Below are 10,616 nucleotides of genomic sequence, written 5' to 3'. Positions count from 1 at the left end.
TAGATTAAATATTAGAAAAAACTTTTTAAATCTCAGAGTAGTTAAGCCCTGGATCAGGCTTCCAAGGGAATTTGTGGAATCCTCAACACTGGAGGTTTTTAAGAGTGGGTTGGACAAACATCTGTCAGGGATGGTCTAAGTTTACTTGATCCTGGCTCAACGCACAGGGCTCTACTTAATGACCTCTTAAGGTCATGTTCAGTCCTATATTTCTCTGATTACCCACCGCAAAATCACATCTCAAGAGGTATATTTATTATTCCAGCCATCCCTGATGTGAAAAGTTTGGCTCAGTTACAACTCCCGACAGACAATCAAATACACTTAACACCTTTCTGGCAAGAATGAAGATTTTATTAGGCACAACGTCTGGACCCAGCTCTACAATACGGAGTCCAGATCTTCATAAATACAGTGGTTCTCTTCACATTAAAGGGCATTCTTTCCCAAACAAGCTTAAGGAGGAGATGGGGACTATTATTTCTGGAGGCAGGTGGCTTTCTTCATCCTTTTACATTGTCTTATCATTTATGTATGCAGCACCCACAGAGCTCAAGGTGCATTCTAGACAAATAAACTGGATACAGTCCGTGCCCTGAAAAGCCTGCGACTTAAATGAAAACATCAATGTGACAAATAAAGAACAAAAACAGAAGGGAAGCCGGTGGAGTAATGCTCAAAAGTTAGATACAGATGTTGCAGCAACATACAGCCAAGAAGCATCTTTGGCTAACACTTGGCATCCGCCCGGTGTGTATTTGCTACTGTCACAACATACTCTGCAGGGCTCTGTTAATTGAGTAGTAAGGTAAAACGCAGGGTGTGTTGCTGGCACCTTGTTAATGGGGGAGGCGGGAAGGGGTATGAGGCAAAGCCGAGGAAACAAATCCTGGGTGCAAACGCTCCCAGTTGTTAGGGGGGAGTTGAAATCTAACGCTTGAGCCAGAGCCCTATTTTGCAAGTGGCCTTTAAAACAGTCAGAATCAGAACTCCAGACCAGACATCCCCTGAACGGCCAAATCTGGATCTGGAACTAGAACCATAATTCATGGCCTGAGCTCGTGTCTGACTTTAAGTTTGGAGACAGACATGATGCAGCTCCTTAACTGAGGTGCTCAGAGCATGGAATAGCCAGAGCTTGAAGGAACTCATAGAAAAGCAACAATGATTTAAGGGCGTTAGGGAAGGATGAAAGTTGAACATAACGAAGCGTGTGTGACTTATCTAAGGAATGGCCAAGGAAGGACCCGGATAACTATGTACAGTATTTGAAGCATGTATCTACTACAGAGGGAAAGGAATTCTTTGAGCTCGGCCATAGGGTCTAGCCAGGTACTAAGATGAAATTAAGCCGAGGAAAATTTAGGGTGGGAAATAGGGAAACATTGCCTAATGGCAACATCTGTTAGACCAGGGGTGGCCAACCTGAGCCTGAGACGGAGCCAGAATTTACCAAGGTACATTGCCAAAGAGTCACAGTAATACTTTAGCAGCCGCTCCCCAGCGCCTCCTGCCTGCTGGCAGACCCCACCAATCAGCACCTACTCCCCCCGCCCACCGCAATCAGCTGTTTCAGGTGCGCAGGAGGCTATGAGGGGGAGAGGGGAGGAGCGAGGGCAAGGCAGGGGCAGGGGCCTTGGGGGAAGGGTTGGAGAGCAGGGGGTTGAGCGGTGAGCACCCCCCAGCACCTGGGAAAGTTGGCATCTATAGCTCCAGCCCCGGAATCAGTGCAGAGATAAGGAGCCTCATATTAACCTCTGAAGAGCCGCATGCAGCTCAGGAGCCAAAGGTTGGCCACCCTTGTGTTAGAGGGCAGAATAGTCTCCCAAGGGAAGAGAGGGGAACTCCATCACCTGAAACATTTAAAGTCTGTACACTACTCTCACGACAAGAGTGGACAATTCTTCGCTAGTAGGGATGGACTTGAAGACCTAGCGAGTCTTTTCCACCTCTAGCTTCTTTACAGATCATTGTGCAGTGGCACCAAGCATCTCCAGGTGCAATTGCCATGTCTGTTTATAGTACCATGTAATTCCCCTGCCACTACCTGGAGATCAAACTCTGAATTAAGGCCCGTCTCCACCAAGAAGATTCTTCCAGGAGTGCTATGATTGGCCAGCGTAGGGATGCCACTGTGCCCCATCTCAACACAGTTCTTCCTCTGCGGTGTTTGTGAACCTGTGCTCCTGGGAGCATCTGTTTTGAGGTTCAGTGAACACAGCACGAAGTCACATACTGTAGGAACAGATGGATGGCCCATATTCACTTGGTACCCTGCTTCCAACAGTGACCAGAACCAAGTGCTTTGCAGAAACCCAGTCACACCCATTAGCACCTAATTGTGCTATACCATTGTGGGGAGCATTCTCCCAGAGATGGTGATGACCTGGGTATGACCTTGAAACATGTTAGCGTTATCTTGACTGTGTTCGATTCCCGCGATTAGCCACTGCCTGATGCTGGGGGACCTATTCCCACAGGAGCACCAGGAGGTTTAGAAATCAGGCTTAGTTCATGAACAGAAAAGGGCTACATTCATCCGATAAATTATTCACAGTGAATAATTTGAGCAGCTCTGTCCCTGAGACAGAAGGGATGCCAGGAGGCCTCTGGCTTTGGACACTGATAGCGCAAATCACAAACGTCTGTCATGAAACACTTTCGCCAGCTATTGCTCAGAAACAAGTCTTTCCTCTCTCTGTGGTCTGTTAATGTACATGTAACCCACTGGCCAGTGTATCCCACTGGCTGCCTGATCCACAGAGAATGTGGGTCTATTCCGGCTCTCCCCTAGTGAGCCTGGCTCCTTAATCTAAGCTGTAGAAACTCAGGATTTCAGCTCTGGAGATTCTCAATTCAGTCCCTGCTGTTGGCCAACAGAGCAGCTGCTGCATAAATACTGTACGCCCCTCTCTGGCAGTTCTCTAAAGGAGCAGGAACAGGCCATTTCCTGTTCAGAGAGCCTGGTCCATCCAAGGAGCTGTTTTCTTCCACGTTCTGACTGGGAACAGACCCAAAGGGCCAAAGCCACTAATACGATTATCCTTCGCTCTTCCTGAGTGCCCCAAAATGTGCCAGGTGCAGAATCTTGAGAAAAAGCTCCTTCTCGCCAGGTTCCTAACCAATGTCTCTGATGCAAGCGGTTTGGTTAGGACAGAAAAATCAGTGAATATCTAACCCTGAGCCAGGAAGTTCAGCCCTCTGGAAGTTCAGCCTTGACTAATATATATGGTCACCTATAAACTAAGGTGCCCCTTTGGCTGGGGGAAGGAAATATAATCAAGTAGGAATTACACAGCACTTTGCATTTTCAAAGCCCAGCACATTGATAAGGGCTGAATCCCTTGAGTGGGCTCAGGAAGTAGGAAACCACTTCTGTTCCCTCCACCCCACCCCTGCACATTTGCACAGGACCCAGAATCCTGGTAGCAGCACTTGCTGGGGTACGTTCCTCTGTCTGAAACAGCAGGACGTCAAAGCATGCTACAGAACGTGTAGTGCGTGGCAGCAGGTCCACATGGCAAGTTATGACTACGCTGATCATAGCATGTATAGTACAGGCACTATACATGTAGCTATGCGCTGCAGCGAAAGGTTCTGGCAGCCAGGAGTCAGCAGAGAAACGTTGCAGAAGTGGGGAGCTGCCAGAGACTTTCTCCGCTGCCTCCTACTGCCGGAGCCTTTCCTCACTGCCAGAAACTTTCCCTGCTGCTGGAGCCTTTCACTGTGGCAGGGAAGGGCTCTGGCAGTGGGGAGGCAGTGGGACACTGCACTGCTAAAAATAGCAGTGAAGACCTGGGAGTCCCCGCTTGGGTATGTAGTCAGCCGTGAAGGGTACATACCCTAGGGTTCAGGTGTGTAGGGCACTTTACTCTACTCTGCTTGCCTAAGCCATGGCTCACCGTCGACACTGCTGTTTACACCCATGCAAGCTGGGCGTGCAGTGTCTGTCCTCTACATGCTGCCCTAAATGTACACGTACCTTTAGTGTGCAGCAGGCTAGTGCGTTGTACTTTCACACCCTGGCCTGTCGCACGCTACCTCTCCGTATAAGCAAGCCCTAGACGTCCAGCAAACTGGCGCCTGCTCAGCATTTCTGCTTTGGGTTTCTGGTTTGTAAATGAAAAGGAACAGGTTAAGCAGAATGAGGCAATGGGGGAGATGCTGCATGGGGGCGGGGGAGTTCAGTCAGGATCAGGACCCTTTCAACGATGCTTTTTTGTTTTCCGTGGGAAATTGTGCACGTTCAGCGGAAATTCTAATATAGAAACATTTCAGCTGAAACCAAAACATTTTGCCAAAAAATGAAATATTTTGATTTGGAAATGTTGCGGTGCTGCCTTATGCTCCCATTCTCCTCGACAGGCTGGGCTCCCTGGGCAAGCTACATTTCCCATGATGCACCATGGTCTCCCTTCTTGGAGAAGGGCAGTGGTACCTCAGGGGAGTCCCTGGCCAGGGTGCATCATGGGAGATGTAGTCTGGCTGGGGAGCCCAGCTCACAGAGAGGAATGGGGGCATGAGGAAACCAAACTATCACTCTCCTGAGGAACTGCAGCATCATTTCCAAATTGAAATATTTCAGTTTTTGTGCATATGGTTTTTCAATGGAAAACTGAAATTTTCTACAGGAAACAGACATTTTTCATTAAAAAACAAATCATGTAGCTGAAAACCCCATTTTCCACCGCAAAAGAAAAATTTCAACCAGCCCTAGTTGTTACATAACAAGTGTCACGGCAGCCATCTTCTGTTGCCACCGTTATTGCTGCCAGGTGGGGGGCCAAATCCCTGAGGTAGCTTTGATGATCCCAATCCAGATTTTTAATTTTCATTTAAAGCTGGCCAAAAAAAGAGGGGGTGGGGGGATCTAAAATTGTTATATATTTCTCATTTTATCAAGTATCAGAGGGGTAGCCATGTTAGACTGTACATGGCTACTGTACAACGACGAGGAGTCCAGTGGCACCTTAAGGACTAACACATCTGAAGAAGTGGGATTTTTACCCACGAAAGCTTATGCCCAAATAAATCCATTAGTCTTTAAGGTGCCACCGGACTCCTCATTGTCTCATTTTATCGACATTTTTGGTGACTTTTTTAATGAACATTTTCATGTAGCTCTTCCCTGGAGCTGCAGCAGCTGGGTTATTCAGGGTCTCTGTGATCATCCGATAAGTTGTTGGGTTGAGCCTAATTTGCTCTCCTGCTAGAACAGGGGTGGGCAACCTTTCAGAAGTGCTGTGCCGAGTCTCCATTTATTCACTCTAATTTAAGGTTTCGCGTGGCAGTAATACATGTAAACCTTTTTAGAAGGTCTCTTTCTATAAGGCTATAGTATATAACTAAACTATTGTTGTATGTAAAGTAAATAAGATTTCAAAATGTTTAAGAAGCTTCATTTAAAATGAAATTAAAATGCAGAGCCCCCGGACTGGTGGCCAGGACCCAGGCAGTCTGAGTGCCACGGCAAATCAGCTCACATGCCACTGTCGGCACCCGTGCCATAGGTTGCCTATCCCTGTGCTAGAACATCACCTCCAGCATGGTCAGATGTGGTGCAGGCCATATCACTCCCTGGTGTATCGCTGGCCATGAAAACTGATGTGCCTTGGCTCCGGGGGGATTTTGGCTTTGGTATCATTTTCAAAATAAGTTTCAAATGAGAAATTTTTTGGTCCACTTTTTGGAGATTATTGGAGATTATTATTTTTTTTAATTATTGCACAATTTAAAAAAAATAGTTGTTCAAAAATTTCTGATTTACAAAAGCGAGTTCAATGATGAACAAAACACAAATATTTTTGATAGAATTTTCATTACAAATTTAAAAAAAAAAATTTTTTGCCTCCTCCCAAAAATGATGTAAAGAAAAATGAAACGTTTTCTACTAGGCCATGCTGGTTAGGAGACATGGACATATTCAGTCTGAAGAGAACTGATGATTCATGGGAAATACAGTGGGTTAGATCCTGCTCTTGTTTTACCCCTACGTAAATCCACTGACGTGAGTCCACATTTACTTCCAGAGTAACTACGATCCGAAACTGGGTAACTGCTCTGCAAATGACAGCAGAAGGGTGTTCTACTGTGGAGATACTGGGGAGCTCTGGAATCATGGAAGATATTCAAGGTAAGACAAAGTCTGAGCCATTACGAAATGGCTTAAAGGATAATTAAATCTGTTCAATACGAATCTAGGTGAGTATTGTTCCCAAGGCCCTTTCTTCTTCTCACCCAACTGGTTTCTGATCTCACTTCCCATCCTCACACACACACACAGTCCCAGTGGTTGCAGGAATGCAAGGACAACGGAACTACAGCTGGAACGTGGTTGAATAGCATGAGTCTTAGACAGTCCGCTACCTCTCTCCTGCGCCCCCATTTGTCCTGAGCCTGCTCCAGGCATGTTGAGGTGGGCGTCGTTGAAGCTCTCTCTGTCCATTTCCTGTGTCAAACAGGAAACATGAATAGAAGCTTTAATAGCCCCATCCTGCGGGGAAGAAAGTGTCCACGAAGCAAGAGGAGTGAAAATGGCTGCCACACCGAGCGACTGTAGTTGGGGTGTAGTGCTGCTGGAGTATCATTCCGCTGCTCACCATGCCTGTAATCTCGGCCTTCGCCATCCTCAGTCCTTCCATGCCTACCCCGGACTCTGCCTTTCGGCTCCAGGCATGAGCAAAGCAACAAAGTGAAACCATAAGCCCCTTGTTGTACACAGAGTGAGTCTGAGTCTCACTGGAACACGGCGTGTGGAGTTGTGGGGAAGTATTACCATGCCAGACACAGACCTGCCCCCGTCAGGCCCTGCTCACACCCATATCTCACATGTTCAACGCAAAACAAATCACTTTCCCTCTTCAGTGCATAAGATAATTATCCCCCACTTTCTCCCTCCTTCCCAGCCCACCGTGGGGGGGGGTCTCCTCTGCAGTCTCAACGGGAGTCAGAGCCGCTCTCCTCCCAGCTGCTGAGGGCTTTAGTCTTAATTCTGAGTTTGTGAGGCAGGGCAGAATAGCTCCGGCCCCTGGAAGGGTCCTCCGCAGGGCACAGCTGGCTGCTGAGGGGGAGAGGGGATATTTTAGGCACTTGCTGCTCATCATCTTCATCTAATGGGCTTTTGGCGCCTTGGTTCCCTGCCTCAGCCATTCTGGAAGAAGTGGCCAAGAAATGGGCATTGTCCAGCGAAGGGAACCGGCAAGTGTATTTCTCCAGAAAGTGGTAATTGAGGTAAGGAGGGCAGAGGGTGGATTTGAAGGCTGATTCGAGTCTCTTTGGCTGGTGAGGGTTCAGATCATACTGGGTGCCCAGTAGGGTCTGCTTTGGGTCAGAGCTCTGGAGATTTCTGGGTGGGGTGAGGCCTTTGTAAGCGAACTCAGTGGGCTCCACCATGCGGGGCACAACGCCGTTTGTCCTGAAGCAGCCATCCCGGGTCAAGGGCTCCACCTCGAGGAGAGGGACGGCTGCTTTGCGCCCTCTGAGGTAAATCCCCAGGAAGTCCTGGATGGAGCCGGCCTGGTGGGCGTAGACGTCCGGGCTGATGAGACCGAAGTGCAGCTTCAAGGCCAGGAGCTCAGCCCTGAGGAGGGCATTCTCCTCACTGAGAGCCGCCAACTGGCTCTCCATGGCAAAGTCATTGAGTCGTCTCTTTTCCCGGGAGCGTTTGGCCGCCTCGTTGTTCTTGCGTCTCTTCTCCCAGTACATAGTGTCCTTCTTCTCGTCTGGCATGAACTCCCGCTTGCGCCGCGAGGGCCCACTCGCCTTGCCGCGTAGCAGCTTATTCTTGTCGTGATGAAGCCCCAGCTCACTGAGGGTGCTTAGTGGTGCCATAAAGCTTTCCATGGCGTCAGACACCACCACTGTATGCTGCTGCTGGGAACCTTGGAAGGTGGAATTCAAGTATCTATTATAAAACAGTTAACACCTACCTATTATTTGTGTTCGTTTATGCATGCAATTATTCATTATTATTTTTTTGTAGTGCAGTAGGGCCTAGGAACCGCAGCCATTCATTGAGGCCCTGCTGTGCTTTGTGCTGTACAAAGCAAAAGATGATTTTTGCTCACAATTACATCTATTCTCCTAGCCACTTTTGGAGCCAGATTTTCAAATGGGTGCCTGCACAACATGAGGTGCACAATCCCCACTTTTGCCTGCCAAATGGGTGAATGTCTGCATGCTTGAGCAAGGGGCGGGAATGCAGGTCAAATCTACACTAAAATGTCAGGTCGAGCTGACTACATCACTCGGGTGTTAAAAATCCACAACGTTCAGGGACATTGTTAAGCTGACCTAACCCCCAGTGTAGACAGCAGTAGGTCAACGGAAGAATTCTTCTGTCAACCTAGCAACTGCCTTTTGGGGAGCTGGATTAACTTCAGCGACAGGAGAACCCGTTCCGTTGCTGCAGCGAGTGTCTACACTGAAACACTACAGCCATGCAGCTCCAACAGGCAACAAGTGGTTGCACACATTTTGCTGGTGCAGCTTTAATAATGAAAAGACCTGTCTGCTACTGCTTATCCTCCTCCGATTTCAAAGCGCTTGATGAAGGAGATAAGTAGCATCATGCACCTTTTACATATAGAGGAGGCACAGGGAAGAGAAGAGATTTGTCAAAAATCACACAGCAGATTAATGGGAGAGACAGGACTAGAACCTCAGTCACCTGAGTTGCAGTTTGGTGTCATAGAATCATAGAAAATTAGGGTGGGAAGAGACCTCAGGAGGTCATCTAGTCTAACCCCCTGCTCAAAGCAGGACCAACACCAACTAATCCTATCCCCTGGGGAAATTCTCCTACTTTAGGCGCCAATTTTGAAAATTTGGTTCTGAGAGCTTCAGGCATCTACAACTGTATGAACGCATTAATTATTTTACTTACTAATCAATTCTCATTTGTTAAATTATAAAAGGATTCTTAAAGTGCTTTATCACACTCAACATCATGGCTTAAATTGACATGACAGGATCTGCATGGCCTGTGTTTTATAACATTGTTTTATAGCTCCATCTGAAAGTCATAACTAATCATAATAATCCTTTTAAGTATCATATTTTATTGGACTCTTATTAATCAGAGCTGAATCTTGGAAATTTTTCCAGTCACATGCCTGTGACTGGGAAAATGTATTTTATAACATTTGGAAACATCTTCCCCACCCCTTTGTGAAATTGTAAAGTGCTTATGTGAGTCGGGGAACACAGCTCCATAAGGATTCCTGGTGGAGCTGGCGGGGGAGATGTTTTTTTCATTGAAATTTTCAAGGGAAAATTTTGATTTTTTTCATTGGAAAAATATCTTTTCAGCTGAAAACAGCCCAAAACTTTTGACCAACAGCCCGCAAAAGTCAGTGTTGGGCGGAAAATTGTCAGGTTTTGGGCTTTGTGTTTTCAAATGGGAGATTGAAAATTTCCGGTTAAAACTTTTCCTTTCGGAAGAAAAAACCATGGTTTTGAACAAACATTTTCTGCAGGAAGTGTCTGCTTTCCTCCCAAAATTTCAATCAGCCGTAGCTCCCTGCATGTGGCCATGGAGAGGGTGGCCAGAGTAGGGGCAACATGTAATTATTATTTATTATTATTCTTTTTAAAGAATCCTAAAATGTCCTAAGTGCTTCTCAAAACACATCAAAAATCCCTGGTCCCAGAAACAATACCTCACTCGGGGTGTTCTCTGGAAGTGGTGTGGAGGGGGTTGGCTACAGTTGTTGTTCCTGCTCATGGACTACAGGAGTGCAGTGGCGGAGTCCTGCATGGGTTTCGGTGGTAGAACCTGTTATAAACTCTCTGGCAGTACATATAGCATCACGGTGGATAATGTTGGCAACTGAAAAAGCAAAGCAAAAGAGACTTTGGCTGAGGACACTTGTGGTTTCTGACAGCATCACAAGGCAGAAACACTCTGTTTCAGAGCTTAATCACTTACCAGGAATGGTGATGGGGGGGTTGTATATGACGTGACTCCTTTTGTTAAATGAGTCAAAGATCACCACATGGCTTTTTCACTGTGCAGCCCCATCCCCTGCCAGGGTGAGAGGAGCTTGCTTTCTCCCCATCATTCTCAATCCAGCTGCCTGGCATAAAGGGGCCCTATGAAAAGAATTTGGATGGTCATTACAAAATCCAGTTGTTCGGTGGAGCCCAGGAGTTCAGACTGAGTCTGATCCCCAGCAGGGCCAAGGCCAGAAAGAATAACAAGCAACCCCTCCTGATCCCTGAAACATGAACCGACCCTGAAACATGTATATTCCAGCAGTTTTGCTTAACCCTTTCAATCCTGACTTGGTTTGCTCTGAGGTGGGAGCTTGCCTGAGGTCCCACCTTGTCACTATTGGAAGTACGGCAGGTGGCATGGGGAGAAGCAAGATAGAGTTGGAAACGGGAGCTGAATGTGGATCTGCGGGGTGTGAGAATTGGACTAGAGAGAGGGGATCCTCTAGCAGTAGCCTAAGGGTGGGGCTAGGTCTGGTATAGTCAGAAGAGGCAGTCATGGGAAGTTCTTATCTGAGGCAAGATCTGGCCCTTTATAGTTAAGGGATGAAGTCTCTGCTGGGCCAGAAATATGAGAGTTTCCATCTTGTACCCACAGTACCTAAACCTCAAATCTATCCAGT

General features: G+C 47.2%; 1 protein-coding gene across 1 annotated transcript; it reads right to left on the bottom strand.

The window, feature by feature from the left end:
- Positions 1–5,907: 5,907 nt before the first annotated feature.
- On the bottom strand, positions 5,908–10,061 carry NFILZ (NFIL3 like basic leucine zipper). Its single transcript, XM_044998222.1, has 3 exons — positions 9,929–10,061; positions 9,660–9,829; positions 5,908–7,903 (listed from the first exon to the last, which is right to left on the bottom strand). The coding sequence occupies exons 2-3, from the start codon at positions 9,722–9,724 to the stop codon at positions 6,937–6,939; spliced, it is 1,032 nt and encodes a 343-aa protein (XP_044854157.1). The 5' UTR covers positions 9,725–9,829; positions 9,929–10,061; the 3' UTR covers positions 5,908–6,936.
- Positions 10,062–10,616: the final 555 nt, after the last annotated feature.

The sequence above is a fragment of the Mauremys mutica genome, chromosome 24 (assembly GCF_020497125.1).
Source record: "Mauremys mutica isolate MM-2020 ecotype Southern chromosome 24, ASM2049712v1, whole genome shotgun sequence".
Lineage (NCBI taxonomy): Eukaryota > Metazoa > Chordata > Testudines > Geoemydidae > Mauremys > Mauremys mutica.
The sequence above is the reverse complement of the archived record's forward strand: the minus strand, read 5'-3'. Positions and strand labels throughout refer to the sequence as shown.

Coding starts and splice junctions, on each gene's coding strand:
- NFILZ (XM_044998222.1), bottom strand. CDS start 9,724: ATGAGCAGGAACAACAACTGTAGCCAACCCCCTCCACACCACTTCCAG. Junction 7,904..9,659: donor CAGAGAACACCCCGAGTGAG/GTATTGTTTCTG, acceptor GTTTTATAATAG/ATACTTGAATTCCACCTTCC.